Source organism: Sinocyclocheilus anshuiensis, unplaced genomic scaffold (genome assembly GCF_001515605.1).
Source record: "Sinocyclocheilus anshuiensis isolate Anshui unplaced genomic scaffold, SAMN03320099.WGS_v1.1 scaffold183, whole genome shotgun sequence".
NCBI classification, from domain to species: domain Eukaryota; kingdom Metazoa; phylum Chordata; class Actinopteri; order Cypriniformes; family Cyprinidae; genus Sinocyclocheilus; species Sinocyclocheilus anshuiensis.
In genome coordinates, this window is record NW_015548309.1 from 5,059,522 (window position 1) to 5,078,778 (window position 19,257).

The following is a 19,257-nucleotide window of genomic DNA, read 5'->3' on the forward strand; positions in this document are numbered from 1 at the left end:
ACATCAAATTTCCACCTTGATCACAGTTCCAGCGCATCCGAGTTTAATTTGTGCATCATTTCTGGTCTATTTTGGTGCATCTCTCAATCCCACGAGAGAGAGATCCGTAACGACAGTGAGCAATTATTTTGGGTCGAGGCTCATGTAATCTTCTATAAATGCTTCTGATTGTGATTCACTGATACTGTAAATGGTTAAATCAAGGTAAATCGAGGCAAACGCTGTGAAAAATCCAGACTTGGCTGCCCTACAGTGACTTTTCCGAGCAGAAAGACCCTTTCAGATGTGCTTGGCTCTGGGTTGGCATTTCGGGGAGGTGTAGTCTGTGTCTTGTCTGGTTCTTATTAGACTAATGCTCAATTTGTAATAAAAAGTGCAAATTTCCCATATGGAGTAAAATCAGTCTTGACTAGGGGCCCAGATTTGTGTGCTTCGGGGTGGCTTCATACTTTACACTGCAAATGTGGCCCAGTTTTCGGTTTTCATTTTAGAGGGTATGTTTCAACTTGCTTTTACACTAACTAGCGCTGAACATGCGCTTCTCAATCTGTCCTGACTGCTTTGTAGTGAGCGCTTCTTTCTGTCGGATAGCAAATGTTGAAAACAAAAAATATATATGTTTATGATACTAGTGCTGACCCACATTATAGATTTGCATGCGTGCTTGTGCTTGCATCTTTTAGAACTGGAACGGAATTAGGTCGAGGTAACAAACAAGATGCAAAATTGCCATTCAAATTAGAATGTAGATGGATAGATATGTTTGAAATTATTTAATGTAATCAATTATTGAACTATTTAATTAAATAAATGGAAAAAAATATAAATTTTAATTGTAAATAAAATAAAATTAAATGTTTAAATTAAATTATAAATTATGTAATATATAATTAAATTACAATTTAATTATTACATTTAAAAAGTTTGTATATATTATTATAATTATGATTTTAATTATTTGTTTGTTTGTTTGTTGTCAACTTTTATGGACCAGGATGGAAGAACATTTCCTAGAATGCTATTTTTTTTTTTTACAATTCAATAAATTCCTCTTCCTGCCATTTCAATTCAAATTCCAGATCAACTTCATTTGTTTTGTACAACTATCTAAATTCTGAATTTTGTCCAACCCTTGTGCATACATTCAGAAAGTTCTGCATTTAGCCTCATGAATAATCAGTGGTGGCCAGTTCACAAGACAAATCCCCTGCTAATGAGCTAAGAGATGTCTTTATTAGCTGGCAGTGTTGTTTGTTTTTTTCTGTAGTATTGAACCAATCTTCTAATGTTCTTCCCTATGATCCTCCTCACCTGTCCCTTTGAATCGCCACTGGTCTGCGGGGGCCGTCGTGACGCAAGAGGCAAATCGAATCAATAAGCAATTGGGGAGCGAGTGCTGCGCAGATTGACAGACCTCCTGCCTAGCCCATTTGGGCCTAATTAGCATTGATGAGCATCTCTGATGGGATTTACGCCATTGATGAGCAGCGTGAGTCATCGCTCACATTGGCAGCAAGTCTAAACTACTTAGTATAGGGGGTTCGTCCGGGATGAGGGGGATTCCTCGGGGGCCAGGCAGGTGTGGAGATTTGCGCTAAGATGAGAGGCAGGAACGCTCCAGGAAGAGTTAAGCACATTCCCAATGGAGGGAAATCAAATCTGAGTGGGATTAACAAACAGAAAAGATGGATTTATAGTGCTTTGCGATGGTTAGCATCTGCATACTACACTTCACAAAATAAAGCTTTCAGATGGGGGTTTTCACATCAGTGCTATAGAAGAACCATTTTAGTTTCCCCAAAGAACCTTTCCGTGAACAGTTCTTAAAAGAACCATTTTTTCTTAGTGTGAAGAACATTTTTCCAATATAAAGAACCTTTTGTGCAATGGAAAGGTTCGATTGATTCTTCATGGAACCATCAATGCCAATAAATTACCTTTATTTTAAAAACAAATGTTTTGGCACAACAACAACAACAAATTTAAAGTGTAGAGGGCTTTTGTCCCAATAAGGTGGCATCCATTTAATAATCTGAATTAAAATTAAAATGTACACTAAGTTATTATTGCATACTGTTTTATAATGTATTACAATGCTGAGGTGCAGATAATTGCAACTTTATCAGATGCCACTGTATGTTTTGTTTTTTCATAAATAAAAAAAAGTAACTGTAAAATTCCAAACACAAGTATTTAAATGCAATAAATGTTTAAATAATACACTCTAAAATATTCCCTTGTGCTGCAGATGTCAAATCTTATTCATGTGCATATTCTCAATATTAAATAAAAGGAAGTTGAGTTATGAAAGATTTGAAATTTAAATCAGTTTAAAAACAAAAAAAGCTAAGTTTGAACTTTGGCTTGAAAAAGCCTTGTTTTAAAAAGCCTTAGTTTTTTTTAAAGAATAGATTAAGATTTTTCTTTAAAATTTGTATTTAATTAATTTATTTCATCATATTTAATAAATCAACATTTATTTAATATTATATAATTGTTAAATATTTTAATGTAATAGTACTGTAATTAATATTGCGAGATTGCACATTCAGCTCAGCATTTGACATTTAACAAAGCAGTGACACATGAACAAAATGAAGAATAGCAATTTACAGTGTCTCTTCTCCTCAATTGGCTTGCTAACCAGTGCTAATAATGATGTTGACACACATTCTGTCTGTCTGTCTGTCTGTCTTTTTCTCTGTCACACACACGGATCCGTCACGAAGTGTTGATGCCGTGTGAACATCTCTGAGTGGCCGTCAGTCACAATTGAGCATGCAAAAGTTTCATCAAGCTCATTTCAAGCATCCCTGTCTAGAATCGCCAATGCATTTCATCCATTACAAACCTGACATTTCCAAAACGTGGGCCATATCAGCTTGACAACGAGCAGCCGCCGTAAGCTGATCCGAACTACTGCTCACAATCCCATCATCCCTAATACAGTCAATTACACCTCAGCGAGAGAAAATCCTTTATCTGGTCACTGCAAGTGGCCTCTAATAGCCTTTACTTGACAGCTCTCACAGCCTGAGAATATATTAGGAGCGGCGAGTAAACTTAATCATGCTCTGTCAGTGCCGCGTGTCGTACTACCGCACGGTGTAGTTTGAACCGAATGGCTCTTTGTTCTGCAAATGACCCCGCGCTGCCAAACGCCACTGCTGCATGTGTCTTTTCTGAGGTTTTATGGCTCAGTGCATGCGGTCCCATTAGCTCAGGCCGTTCCATTGCTCATGCTGTGTAACATGTAATGATATGGTGTTAACGCTGTTGTGGCTCCGCGCAGCTAAAAAACAGAAAATGGAGTCCTGGGGAGCAATATGTTCCTCTGGCTGGTTTGACTGGAGCACAGAGGGTTACAGTGTGGAGCCGTTCAGCGGGTTTAAACTGAAGGACACGTTTTAGCAGTCAGACTCTTGGCGTCATTAAAAGTTGTGCACCACAGCCAGGGAGTTTTGTGCAAAGCTGCACGCAAACTGCAAACGGCTTGGAATGTGTCGACTTTTACAATGTAGGTTAGCTGTGTGAGTCCACGGTCAACATTAAAAGACATTGTGCTGAAGTGAAGTCTGCCTTTCTTTCAAAAAAAAAAAAGTTTTCATCTTTGCTAGGCAGTTGGCTAATTCCTGATGCGTATTGATACGAACTATAAATCTGGCCTTCCTGCAGAGTGACGCAAGTGTGACAGAGAAGTTTGGCTGGAGTTGTGGCTGAGCTGAGTCAAACAGCAAATACAGTAGGTGATTTATTACTGTAACGTGTTTTAGCCAGACACTCTCACTATGATTAGCATGTGGACTTAATGATGTGAGAGGTTCAGCATGAATGTGAGATTTTTTTTTATTCTGTAGAAATATAATATGAATGAAATATTAAAAATAAGAGATTTTTTTTATGTAGTACTGAAATGAAGACATTGGCAAACAGATATTTACATATATTTATTTATACATATTTATTTATTTATATATTGATATATATAGATATTTACATAAATATTGTACATTTTCAATCTATCATCAGTCCGTCTGTCTATCTATCTATCGTTCTATCGTTCTGTCTGTCTGTCTGTCTGTCTGTCTGTCTGTCGTTCATTTGTTCTATCGCTCTGTCATCTATCTATCCATCTATCCGTCTATCCGTCTATCTGTCTATCTGTCTGTCTGTCTGTCTGTCATTCCATCCATTCAACCATTATTTGTTCGTTCTGTCTGTCTGTGTTTCTATCCATCCATCCATCCATCCATCCATCTATCATTCTATCTATTGTTCCATCTATCGTTCTTTCTCTCGATTTAGCTCTGACCTCAAACCTTCTGGCAGTATAAAGGTTTGTCTGGCCAATGCTTTTGTCTTTCTTTTCCTGGAAACCTAAAAGTCCTTCTCCAGGGTCTTTTACCCAACACCCCACCGCCGAACCTCTGGGACTGGATCGGAGTCGGGTCAGAGGTCAAGGTCTCAGGGGAGGCCAAGCATTTCCTGTCCAGCTCTCTTGTTTTTGTCTTTAGGCCGGGATATTTGTGTGGACAGAATCCCTGGTGCGCGGAGCAGCAGACAGAGCGGACCGTAGCTGACAGAGATAAGTTTTCACAGCCGCACAGGGATGTCCACCGCCAGTCAGGCCCAGTGACCTAGAACAGACACTGAAAAGTCATTATTGCACCGTATGACCGCATCCATATCACTCTTATGGGCTTTCATTTGTTGCTGTCATCTTTAAGCAAATATTTAGGCTGTTTTATAACAGAGCAGAAAGTGATTGTTGTGATAAGTGACTAATGCCAGTGTCATTGATCATTGTGTTACTCAATGTCATGCTGAGATCTTAAAGATTGATATAAAATTCTTCATTACTTATCAACTGAACTAATTGAACTGCATTGTAAGTCACTTTGGATAAAAGTATATGCCAAATGCATAAATGTTAATCAGTTAAGTCTGAATGCAGCGCCTAAATTGCAGCTTTATTAATTTTGATTTCATGTTCATGAAATTCAACATAAAATCAAAAAACGGCCTGACTTACTTTCTTAATGCATGTTTCTTGTAGATTATACAGTATACAGTCTATATCTTTTTAAAATGCAATTTTCATTATTTTAGCAAATGAAATGATACGACAATGAAAATGAAATATGTCTGTCTAAAAAATTGCCCAATTCCTTTTTTTAATGCATGTTCCTTACATATTTTCTTGTTGAATATCCTGCGTTACTCTCTACAAAACAATTTGTTCACTTTTTCATGTTCACTTTTTTTACTAATGGGAATTTAAGATCGTAAAGATTTATCATTACCTATCAATTCTGGTAATGTCTGAATGCAACTTCTCTCAGTTGCAGCTTTATCAGTGTTGATTTTATGTTTATTATCCAACATTATATCCTAAACCAATGATTGACTGTTTTACTGCACGTTCCTTACATATTTTCTTGCTTTATTCTCTAAAATATGCCAGATTAAGGCAGTAAAACAGGTTTTGTGTTCACTTTCTTTGTGATATGCGTATTATCAGTATTAACACTAACATTAACTAAACTGAGATCTTTCCAAAATATTGGCAATGCAAACATTTAATTATTGTGATTTGGAATATATTCATATGCATATTGCTTTCCTTACTAAAATGCATTTCTTTTTAATGATAAACAATTCTGATAGTAAATAATAGGACAACAAATCTATCATATCTGTCTGTCTAAAAATGGGCCACTTCCTTAAAGGGGTCATATGATGCTTTTTTAAAGATCATTATTTTGTGTATTTGGTGTAACAGAATATGTTGACATGCTTTAATGTTCAAAAAAACACATTATTTTTCAAATACTGTACATTATTGTAGGTCCTCTATGCCCCGCCTCTCTCAAACGCTTCATTTTCTACAAAGTCCCTCCTTCCGACAAGCGCAGTCTGCTCTGATTGGCCAGCTGACCCAGTGCATTGTGAATGGCCGAACACCACAAGCACTCGTCGGAAATGTAACGCCCCTTACCATAATCGCACTTGAAATCGCATCATATGACCCCTTTAATGCATGTTCTTTACATACTTTCTTGTTGAATATCCTGCTTTACTGTCTAAAATATGTTAGTTTATGGCAGTAAAACAAGTTTGTGATGTGCATATTATAACTAGTAACAGTAACATTAAATAAATGGAGATCTTACCAAAATATTGTTGTCAATGCAAATATTAAATTATTATGATCTAGAATATATTCAGATGCATCTTTGTGAGAGCGATCTATATGTATATATTGCTTTCCTTGCTAAAATGTTTTTTTTATTTTTTTATTTTTTTCAAATGATAAACCATTCTGATAACAAATCTGTTTAAAAATGACCCAATTCACTTTCTTAATGCACTTTCCTTGCATATTTTCTTGTTGAATATCCTGCTTTATTCCCTAAAATACGTCAGATTATGGCAGTAATACAGTCTGTGATATGCATATTAGTAATATTAACACTAACAATAACTAAACTGAGATCTTTCCAAAATGGTCTGCATGCAGATGTTTAATTATTAGGATTTGGACTATATTAAGATGCATCTATATGAGAGTGGTCTACATGTATATATCGCTTTCCTGTAGTGTTTTGGCAGCTCAGCAGTGTTTTTCTCGCAGTAATTCCTCTCACAGTATCGCTGCTCTGGCACCATTAGGATTGCATTCACTGCGCCACCTGCAGGACACCAAAAACAGCATCAGCAAACAAAACAATTAAACGAGCACAATGAGAGAGACCGAAAGTGACAAAAGAGGTCATAGTGCACTAAAATCTAGCCTTATTTAAAAGTGAGTGTAATTTGTGCTGAATCTAGCCAGAGCTGACATGTGGAGCGACTGCTGAGAGCCTGGAAAGGTTGGAGGCTATTATTCATTTTTCATCGCAAAGACGAGACTTTTCACTTTTACAGTCTGTGCAGACAGACATTTCGTAGCTTACAGATGCACAAATAAAGAGCGTATTTGCAGCTTTTTACCCTCTTATGTTCTTCCTCATCAACAATTGAACGCAGGGCTTGAGAAATGGCTCATTTAAATGAAGTGATAGACAACAGGAGTGTGTGTGTGTTTGTGTGGGTGTTTGTGTTTGGAGTAACTCGTGAACGCGTGGGATATGAATGAATCATTGTGAAAAAAGCAAGTGGTAATCTAACTCTGGGCTGCATCGGTCCTGTGTGATTTCCAGCTCACCCACAGTCTCTACATTATTAAAAGCGCATTAGCGGCGTAATGGCTGAGAGATGCGTCTCAAGTCCTGCTTTTAGCTGCCGCAGCTGAGGGAGGTCACGTGACCCTGACAGATTTCCAAAAAACATCCTGAATGGAAGACTAGTGTAATGCTTACTGCATACTATGCTGCATACGGCTTACTGTTTTATAAACAGAGACTGTGAAAATGTGTCATGGGCCTATGCATTTTTTTTTTCGAACAGCAAATATTACAATTTTTATAGTTATAAACATATAAATTATTTTATTTTGTGTTTGTTTATTTTGGGTTATTTTTAGATCTATTTATGGTTATTTTTTATCAAATGTCGTGTTGTAAAACTGCCAATAAATATATACCCAAAATTGATGATGATAATTATAATAATACAATATTTTATAATGTACTTTTTTTTTTAAATCCAGTGTAGAAAAAAATGGCAATAAAAAGATACTTTAAAGTCTTGTGATTTATTTAATAAGTTACGGGACTCTATTTCTGCATTTTTATTCTAATGTAAAATAAAAAAAAAACAATAATAATAATAATGATTATTATTATTATATTAGATGTTTTAAATATTAAATAATAATAAAAACTGTCAATAAAAAGATACTTTAGAGTCCTTTAAATTACATTTAATCAGAAGAAGAAGAAATAAGTAAATTATATATGATATAATACATTAAAAAGATAGTTTACAGTCCCATGCAGTGCATACTACTTGCCAGATACTCACTCCATTCATAGAGAAAATTCACACACTGTGCACAGCATGCAGAAATAGCAGTGGAGGGGTAGTATGTCGTTCTGAACACAACTGGAGAGATGGAGAAATAGTTAGCGCGAAAGCGGGAAGAGTGAGTCTTTGCTGCTAGCGGGACTGCCGGCTGGAGCTTGTTCATGCAATATTAAAGCGCTGCTGCATCATGCACCTTATTATGAGGATTGCCTCATCTGTCACTTAGTCCTCTGAGAGCTGCGCCTCTCTGTCACGACTAGTTCTCCTCCATTCACCCCTTTCACTTAGAAAATGGAGAGCTCGGTTATTAATGGCAGATTATTGTCTGTCCTCGCTACAATGACGTCTGAATAAAGAGAAATCTCATTAACACGGCCCGTTAGTGTCGGTCCCTTGAGAAATCCTCTCTAGCGAGCATCGCTTTTGTAGCGGGGAGGATAAATATTTGTTAAGATGCTGTTAAATCCAATTTTCGGTGCTGTTTTGTGTTTGCAAATATCTTTCTGTTGCTTTAAAATGGAGGGCAAGTAAAGTGAAAGTTCAGTTATCTGTAAATAAAGGCAGATTTGAGTGAGTGACGGCGCTGGCCGCGGTGAGCAGGAAAGCCTTTGAAATACCTTTGGAAAATCTCTGCTCTGCCCATTCTCCTCTGTTTTATGAATAGTTTAATGATTTTAAAAGCGGTAGATGAGGGTGGATCTACGTCAGACTCTGTTATTAATATAGCAGCTAAATGCCACACTGCCGTTTCGGTGAAATAAACCCCAGACCAGAAAGGCTGGCAGGTTTTTGGAAAGCCTCAAGACTTTGCTTGTGCCATGTTGACTTTTCAAAGTGTTTCTCTGGGGAAGTTGTCTGAAAATGTGTTTTGTCCTAGTGGAAGCTATTGCCTGCTGAAGGTGTTTTGTTGTGACTGCAGATACACCTGTCCTGAAGCTTGATCTTAACTAAAATTACTTGCCTATTCAACTTTACGGATGTTTGTATTATTTTCCAATTTAATAATGGTCATAACTGAAGGAAAACAACAGATGTGGATCTATATAATGTTTGTTGTTGTTAAATAACTTTTACTGAAACACTTTTTAAATGAATAGTTCATCCAAATATGAAAATTTGCTGAAAATACTCACCCTCAGGCCATCCAAGATGTAGATGAGTTTTTCTTCATCGTAACAGATTTGGAGAAATGTAGCATTACATCTCTTGCTCAGCAATGGATCTCTGCAGTGAATGGGTGCCGTCAGAATGAGAGTCCAAACAGCTGATAAAAACATCACAATAATCCACAAGTAATCCACTCCACTCCAGTCCATCAGTTAACATCTTGAGAAGCCAAGAGAAGCTGTGTGTTTTTAAGAAATCGATCATTAAGATGTTTTTAACTTCAAACTTCAAATCTTTCAATGAAGAAACAAACTCATCTACATCTTGTATGACCTAAGGGTGAGTACATTTTCAGCAAATTTTCAAGTTTGGGTGAACTATTCCTTTAAGATACATTTCATACCTACTGTGAAATCTGATTCATTTTAGATAAGCAGTTTGTTCAAATGATTTGTTTAATGAACAAATTAAAAACCTGATTTGTTTTTGCTTATAATATAAAGTTCCTGTTTCATAATGTCACTCTAACTCACATTTTGAATGTGTTTGTTGCACGCATAATTGTTCGTGTATTGTTTCAACATATAACCTTGTAGTGTTATTGCCAAACCAATCTAAAAGAACAAATGGTTTGTGAATCATCCTTATGTATGAATAGAAACAGCATTGTGTTTTAGGCCTCTTAAGAACCTGAAAAGCCTTTTTGACTAGCAAGTGATCGAACTAATGAATGAATGCATGATGGCAATGTCATGAATGACAGTCATTGGTTTCCTAAAGCCGCAGTTGAGGACACGGCTTGACCCTCGGCCAGAGAGCCTTTACGTAACATTATGTAACCTGGCCAAGATTCCTCTGATTGACACTGAGTTAACAACAGAACCATTTCCAGCCTGTCAAAATATCATGCTGCTGGGTGAAAGACAGAAAGAAACTTTCAGAAAAGTACAGTGCTGGTATCATGATAGCTATATTCATGTACCATGGTATTTACTTCAGATGTGCAAAGAAAAACTTATTTTAAGGCATCAAATATTTTCCATTTGAGAAGAACAAGTCATCTTTTAGTTTCTTAGTTTTTTTACTAATCACTTATTTACATTAGGGGTTTTTGTTACATCTTATGTTGTTAAACTCATGTTTATTGCATTATTTTAGTGTCAATGTGTTTTTTTTTTTGTATTTGTGTGTATAATGTGCATCTTTAAAGGGGTCATATGATGTTGCTAAAAAAAACATTATTTGGTGTAATGAAATGAATGTGTTTATGTGGTTTAAAGTTCAAGAAACACATTATTTTCCACATACTGTACATTATTGTTTCTCCTGTATGCCCCGCCTTTCTGAAACACGTCGATTTTTACAAAGCTCATCAGTCTGAAAAGCGAGGTGTGCTCTGATTGGCCAGCTATCATGCAAATCTTCCCACATCGTGACGTAGACGTGGGGGCGTGTTAGAACTTTGTTTAGTCTTTGCAACTTTACAGATCTTCTTTATGCACCAAGAGCTTGTAACACTCCAAAGAGAAAGGAAAAATTGAAATAGCATCATATGACCCCTTTAATATTAGTATTTTCCTCAGCTTGTGAAAAAGCTACTTTTGAATAATGACATGACTTTATTGTTGTTGTTTTTTGATGGTTGTCTGTGATATAAAGGTACAAAACAGATTATAGTACTTCAATAGTTTAATATAGTTCAATATATTTTTATAATATATTATAATATCATTATGATATTTAATCTATTAAATCAAAATTATTAATATTATTATTATGGAACTCTAAAATATATTTTTATTTAATTCTATTTTTTATTTTGTTATATTTGATTAAAAATATCCATAAATAGATCTAAAATAAATAAATAAAATATATAAAAAGATTTTGTGTAAATTTACTGTAAAGTTAAACTCGCTTAGTACAGTTCATTATAAAATTATTTATTATAATAACATTAAATATAAATAATAACATTAATAATTATTATTGTTAATGTTATTATTGTTGTTGTTGTTGTACATTGGACTTATTGTATTTTTTCATTTTTATATATATATATGATCAAAGATATCCATTGATAGACCTAAAATAACTAAAAAATAAATAAATAAAAATATTAAATATTACATCAACATGGATTACAAAAATAACAATTTATAAACGTTTATAATTATTTAAAATAAAAGTTTTTTAGATGCAAATTTTGTTAGATGTAAAGTTCAATCCGTAAAACCTAAAATGTCAGTACCATATTTTTCATGGTAACGTTTTGGCAAGCATTTTTTTTTTTTTTGCTATAAATCTCATGTATTTTTATAGTGCAGATTACATATGTATCAAATGTGAACTATTGCTTTTGTCTTTTGACTGTTTCCCTCAACTTGGGAGAATATATTTAAAGTTATTAAGATATTCTCCAGCTGTAAAATCTCCTGTAGTCCTGTTGTCCGTGTTTCCATGCGGTGCCAGGTCACATCGTGTACCAGGGAGTTGACAGGTCTGAGAGTGGCCGATGTGGAAGCAAGTACCTTGATTTACAGCCTGTCCCGCTGTATACAATAAACCCAGCCAGAATGCCATTTGTTTGGCTTCCTCTCCCTTCAAACCAAAGGAAAATATTCTGCATTTTATTTATAAAAGTCCAGTTTCCCAGGCTCAAGTCCTAAGGCTATTTCGGTGGGGTTGAAAGGGCGTCCCGTGCTCCCCAGCATCTCGTCCTCTGGTGTTTCTCAGACAGGGTGCTATTCTGTTGCATCCGACACATTTTTACGTGCGACTCTCGAGCCAACGAAGCTGCCTGCGGGAACCTCCTACTGTCTGTTAATTAGAGTGTGTAAAGTTTACAACCTTTGAGAAGCTGTTAAGTGGTGAAGAGCGGCGAGTAAAGGCAGCCTGACTGTGAAATTGAATTATGAGCGTGTGTCACTGAACAAAATGGAAAGTGTGTGAGAGAGAGAGGAGGGGAGAGAGAGAGAGAGAGAGAGAGAGAGAGAGAGAGGAATCCCTGGAGCCCTGATACTTCCTCTCTCTCGCTCTCTCTCTGTGCTGTATTTTTAGTGAGCGAGGTAGTGCGCGTAGCCTCACTAGATGCTGAATAGTGAATGGTGAATGGAATATGTGCTGCACCGTCGTATGTGTGTGACTTTAACATCCAGTCTGTCTGTCCACAGATGCTCCCACAGCAAGAATGGGACCACAAAAGAGGCGCCCGAGGATCTCAGGTCAGTGTCTGGATGATTGAAAAAGAGCTGATGAACGTCTGAGAGTGAATCTGAAAGAACATATCTGGGTCATATTTCTCTCTCCCTCGCTCTTTCTATCTCTTTCTCTCTCTCTCTCTCTCTCTCTCTCTCTCTATATATATATATAAAACTGCCTTTTAGTTCAGATTATTCAAGTTTATTAATAATAAAAATAATAATAATAATTGTTGATGAAGAATCATTGGAAATACTACACAAAAAAAATTGGTGGTGAAATCATTTTCACTCTAGTATATTTGCTAGTATAGCATTGCATTAATGACAATTTGCAGTTAATTTTTGCTTAATTGTCAAAAAAAAAAAAGATGTCTCACAATTGTCTTAATTGTCCAGAAGTGTTCTTTATGCAAAATATAATTTCTAATCTATTCTTTTGATTTTGGGGTGAAAGTGGGGCCTGTGGGTTGTTTGTTTTGTTGCTAGATTTCTGATTATTCATTATGACTACAATGTAAATGAGTCTGTGAGTTGGTGACCTGTGTGTGACCCCGTGCTTGTAACCGGGATATGAGGTCTATTAAACATCCTAGTGACATCATCACACTTGGCCTGCTCTGCTGCTCCTTTGAACTTCAAAAAAAATTAATATGCTTGTGTAATTTAAGGATGTGCATCAGAAACATTCTTTCATGCTAAAATATGTTTTCCCACCAAAATGATGTCACTTTCTGGAGGATGATGTTGGTAAAGGACTGCCAGGATAAAATGTCTGTCTGTTTGTATTATGAATCTGTGTTTGGCATGTTGTGAATGTTTTTTTTTTAAATCCCATCTATGACTTTAGTGACTTTGCTGTTCTTTAAAGGGGTCATATGATGTGATTTCAAGTTTTCCTTTCTCTTTGGAGTGTTACAAGCTGATTGTGCATAGATAAGATCCCTGAAGTTGCAAAGACTAAAGTCTCAAAACCAAAGAGATATTCTTTATCAAAGTTAAGACTCTGCCACGCCCCCCTAAAACGGCTCGTTCTAACACGCCCCCACATATCTACCTCACTATGTGGCAATATTAGCATAATGCGGCCCAAATGTGCACGCAAAGAAAGAAGGCGTGGTTTCAGTAACCGCAGTTAGTGTTGAAGCAGCCATGTCAGGGAGACGCTGTGTGTTTCTAGGTGAAAGCAAAAGCACTTTATTTGGCCTTCCGAAAGTAGATGCATTTAGGAATCTTTAAGATTACTTACAACAGAACAGCAATGCATTTTATGGACGACCGTTTCGTGAACCTAGGAGAGGAGGTAATTCTGACTTTGCTATGACAATCTGGCGCTTCTGAATCAGCTACTGTTTTGTTATTAGTTTAAGTATTTGCTATTGACTGTTCAAATGCGGAGTTTTGCGCATCGTGTGTGTGTGTGTGCGTGCGTGCGCGCACGTGTGTGTGTGTATGTGTGTGTGTGTGTGTGTGTGAGAGAGAGAGAGAGAGAGCATCATATGACCCCTTTAATAAAAAATAAAAATAATACAAAATTTAAAAAAGAACTACCAAGATGAAAAGCGGTATTGGAAACAGGAAAAACCTATGAATTGATTATAAGCCAAAATATTTTTTTTTAGGAAACATGTTTTACAATATAGATTTTCTAATATATCTATGGTAAAGTACTATAAATCTGTATTTGGTCTCTTGTGAAATTTATTTATTTGTTTTATTTTATTAAGATCCCATCTTTGGAGTTAATGACTTGTGTGTACTTTTTAATGTAATATTATTACTATGTTCTATAATAAAAATAATATTAATAATAATAATAATAATGTACCCAAATATTGGATACATACAATGTACCAATATTGATTTTGGAAACAAGAAAAATGAATTGATTATCAGTTAAAATAATATTTTAAGAAAATGTAATAATAATAATAATAATAATAACAATAATGTACCCGAATTAAAAATTATATTGGAAACAAGAAAAAATGTATGAACTGATTCAGTTAAAAGAATATTTTTAAGAAAACATGTTTCATAATATAGATTTTATGGTAGCAGTAAGATTCCATTTGTTAATGTTAGTTAACTATGTTATTTAACATGATGAACTAACAATTAAAAAAATAATTCTAAAGCACTCTTAGTTAATGTTATTTTCAAAATTTGCTACTGCATTATTAAAATTAAAAGTTGTTTCTGTTAACATTATTTAATAGACCTGAGTTAACAATGAACTAAATAATGTATTGTCATTGTTAGTTAAGCTTAGTTGTCAACTATTGGGATCTTATCATAAAATTATAATAAAATGTTATCAATTTTATAATATATATAATGGATAATTTATTACTCCGTAGAATATGATGGCATGACATGACCCAGAATGACAGAAGGAATGATTATTTTGTGTGTGAGTCTACTATTTTTATATTCTGGAACTCCCCAGCGTGTGTGTGTGTGTGTGTGTGTGTGTGTGTGCGCGCACATATGCTAATGTGTTTGCACTTTTATCTAGTTCTCTTCACGGCTGGGTGAGAGCAGGGAGTAGTGTGACGTCTGTACTGACGTGTTTCTGTTCTCCAAGCCCGTGCGTTTGTCCCTCGGTGCTTCATTCATTCCCAGCAGTTTAACCTCCACCTATTTCTGCCTTTGCCTGCGACAGAGAGGAAACTCTCGAGTCCTTTTCTTTCCATCGGGTCTCTCTGCACCGTGGCATCGCGGGCCATCAGTAGGATGGCACTTCCATCCGTAGCGTTAGCGGCCGTCCATCGTTTCCATGAGGGGATTTGAGTGAAAAGCCACTGAGGTAAAACTAGACTGCCGGAGAGCAGTTTAGACTATTAGGTGCTGACAGAGACATACGTTAAAGCGTAATACACGTCAGGCCTTACATGAGGCTGAACATGACCTTAGAAATCAGCTGTCAGTCAGCGTGTCTCACAATAGAGCTGTCAGAGCATGCTGGGCCAGTGAGGGCGCTTCCCATAATGCACTGGGCCTTGGGAGAAGTGCGAGACCGTGAACTGATAGCGCAAACAATGCACTAGAGGAAAGAACGCTTGTGTGTGTGGAATCGACATTCTTAGTGAGCATCTTGTGTGTGTTTTTATATGCGCAAATACTAATGCAAACGCAGTGTTTGGTCCTGTTGTACATGGAGCAGTAACAATAGGTGAAGAGACCCAGCTTTAAACGAAGGTTCAGCTAATGCACTACTCCATTTGTGCATTCTCCAGTGACAGTGAGTCGGGCTTATTATAGTTAACTAAAACCATAAAAAATATCTTATTTGAAATAAACTTGATCTTCAATCAAATAAACGTTAACTGATATAAAATAAAATATATTTGAAAAAAAAAATGTATTTCAGCTAGTTGTCAAGGGAGCATTTCTTATTTTAATTTAGTTTGTTTTAACTTGGTGTGCTAAAATCATTAAAACTAAAATTAATAAAGATTTTGTCCTCCAAAAAATTTTTGTGAGCAACATATAAATTGGAATTATTTCATAATGTAAATAAAACAATTTAGATATTTAAATAAATAATATTATATAATTTTCTTGTATACAGTAGACTTCTGAAAGCATGAATTTGACTTTACCTTTAACTAACATGCTCAACAAGATTCAAGTTGACCATAAAGTGAAAACTAACTGTATGAAAACATCTACTAATATAAATAAAATAATATTAATAATTAAATTATATTCACGTATATGAATGTGTGTCTATATACACACACACAAACACACATTCAGAATACAATCTTATTTTTTATATTATAATAATTTATATTATGGTATATATCAACACATATATTCAATTATTATATTCTAATCTATGTAATTAATATTTTATTTATATTATTAGGTGTTTTATGGAGCTCCTGAAAACATGAAATTGACTAACTTTAACTAACAACCTTAATATGCTTTTCTTCAAACTGTTTTCCGCTCTCACAGTAAAAGTAAGACTTTAAAGTGAAAACTGACTATACAGTAGAAGTAGATGGTTTACGCTAATGTGGTCTATAGCATCTCGTGGCAATTCTGTAAATGCAGTATGTGGTTTACCGACGTTTTGGTACACAGTGATCAAGCTTGCATAACTAGAAGTGTCTGGATTTCAGGCAAATGAATAGTGGGAGGCGTGTGTGTGTGTGTGTGTTCAGTGTCTAAGCCTTCTTATCAGAAGGATATCCTCCCGCTGAAGATCGATGCTGCTCTTTCTGCTTCACAGCCATATTCAGACACACATGATGCTCAGACGTGTGTGTGTGTGTGTGTGTGTGTGTGTGTGTGTGTGTGTGTGTTTGAGAGCTAACAGAGCTTGCTCTCTTTTCTAATTACCCAGTTGTTTTATCATTAGTCAATTAAGGGACTTGGTTTTCTCTTGTCTCTGTATCGTATTTGCTGCATGAAACACTGATTAGCACTTCAAAGTTCTGGTTCACCCACAAGCTTTCAAAGTGCAGCCAATCGTGTGCTTGATTTCTGCCTGCTTTCCTCTCATTGATCTGTGGAAAGCAGCCATCTCCAGGATCCAGTGCCTGATAAAGGTGTGGAGTAGTGCAAACACGGCTGACGGTTGAACCTGTGACCCTTGACGTAAAGAGAGAGTGAGTGTGTGAACCTCAGGAGACCCATCTCTTCTTCGTACCCTTCCCAGGGTGCACTGCTTCTCCCATGTGGCTGTATTGTTGGTGTTTGTGTTCAGTTGCCTTCACTCTCATTAGCAGCCGCCACGTTACGTCACTGCTCTTTTACATAAACTTTTCTAACAAAAGAACATGTTCACATTATATTTTTCCCAAATAAAAAAAAGAAATATAATATAATATAATACATTTAAACCACAAAATCATATTACTGTATTGCATGTAAACATTTTAATTTTAATTAAATAAAAATTTGTGAATTAGCAAAATTAGCTATTTTTTATTCGATTCCTATTACTGTACAATAAATAATTACTGCAGTTATTTTAATTAAAATCAGCATACATTTAAAAGAGTGCAAAAGTGGTACTTTAAATTATACATTTTATTATTTTTGTGCATTATAGTAATAGATACATATAATTAATAGCAATATATAAATTGAATCATATCGAATATAAATATATTCATATTTTGAGGTGAAAAGAAATATGAAATTATATATTTGCATGGAAATATATTATATTAATATAATATCATATAATATAATTATATAATATTATATTATATTATAATATGGATCAGTGGTCTCTCTAGTAATATGGCGCCGACTACAAACGCAGTTAATTGGGGTGAAAAGAAATAAGATATTATATTTTAATATATTGCAGTATGTTATATATTTAAACCACAAAATTCTATTAAAAGTATTGTAAAAATGGTACCATAATGTAGAAATACTATAATATTAATATATTTTTTTTGCATTATTATTATTATTGTCTTATATTGGGAAAAATATGATTGATACAGGTTTCTGACAGGTTTTGTGGCTTTTTAGTGACTTCTTAGTGACACATTGCGTCACTGCTCATTTGCATAAACTTTTTCTCAGCTTTATCACATCCAGTGCTGGATCTGTTCATCATCATATAGTCACTGTCAGTCATGTTCCTGGAAATCCCTAAATCTCATTGAAACTATATGACGGTAACTTCCCTTCAGAGAAACTATCAAGTGTCTCTGTGTCATAAAAAAGTGTGAAGGAGTGGAAAGGCATTTTTGTTGACCAATTTACCCCAAACAACTATTTATTGTGTGGGCCCTGAGGTAATGCTCTTTGCCCGCCTGTCACTTAGCAACAGGCTATTTTCAATATAAATGCTTCCTGTGGTGTGTGGAGCACCTACAGTATCTGACAGCAGCGGTGCAGCTGAGACACACACACACACACACACACACACACACACACACTCACACACTCACTGTCCGCTAAAGACAGTACAGCAGCCAGACGGACTGATCTGTGAGTTTGCCCAACACTGGCATCAGGAGGAAGAGGCGTGCCACCGCTGGGCCGCTCTGCCCATAGCATGGCCACCAGGTGGGAGATACACCGTACTCTTTTTATTGTTGCTAATATTTATCTGTATACCATATGTGAAAAGTTTGGATGCACTGTACTGATATGTTTTTTCTGGATCTTAAAAGCCTGTTGGGTTTTGTGTAGATCAGTGTTTCTCAACCCTGGTCCTGGGCGCCCCCCAGCACTGCACATTTTGTGTGTCTCCCTAATCAAACACACCTGATTCAACTCATTAGCTCATTAAAAGAAACTCCAGGACCTGAAATGGGTTTCAGATAAGGGAGACATACAAAATGTGCAGTGTTGGGGGGCGCTCAGGACCAGAGTTGAGAAACACTGCTGTAGATGCTTGAAATATGTTGCCTACACGTTTCTTTACAAAACTGAAAATTTAATATTTCATTTCATTTTTTAATTACATTTTTTTAATTTGATTAATCATTTAATAGTAATTTTAACTGTGTTAGTAGTTGAACATAAAGTGAAAACTGATAGCATAATCCGGAAATTTGTGCATCGGATTATGTAACAAAACTAGAATCAGATGCAGTGTTATTTTAGTATCATTGATGTAGTATTATAGTTTTAATCAGTATTTTAAATTAGATTTTATTTTTATATGGACTATGTTTTTAGTTTTAGTATTTTGTTGTGTTTTTGTCATTTTTATTCATTTTTTAAAAATGTCTATATAGTTTTTTAGTAAGTTTTAGTTATGAAAAATATAACCTTGGCAACTAATTGAAATATATTTACGTTTATTATATTTTATTTTGTTTTATTTAATTTTTATATTTTTATTTTTCATTTTCATTTTAAAGTTTTAGTATTTTTGTTGTGTGTTTTTGTCATTTTTATTATTTTTTAAATGTCTATAGTTTTTATTAGTTTTTTGTTTTAGTTTTAAGTTATTTTAGTATTTCAACTTCAGCTGTACTTTAGCTGAAATAATGTA

The 19,257-nt window shown here is 35.2% G+C and overlaps 1 protein-coding gene across 1 annotated transcript in view; it reads left to right on the forward strand.

Moving 5' to 3' along the window:
- Positions 1-19,257, forward strand: part of LOC107656239 (cGMP-inhibited 3',5'-cyclic phosphodiesterase A-like) — an 87,092-nt gene that overhangs the window by 25,397 nt on the left and 42,438 nt on the right. The window contains exon 2 of the mRNA XM_016443999.1: positions 12,249-12,299. Within this exon, the coding sequence (XP_016299485.1) occupies positions 12,249-12,299 (51 nt within the window). The remainder of the gene's footprint in view (positions 1-12,248; positions 12,300-19,257) is intronic.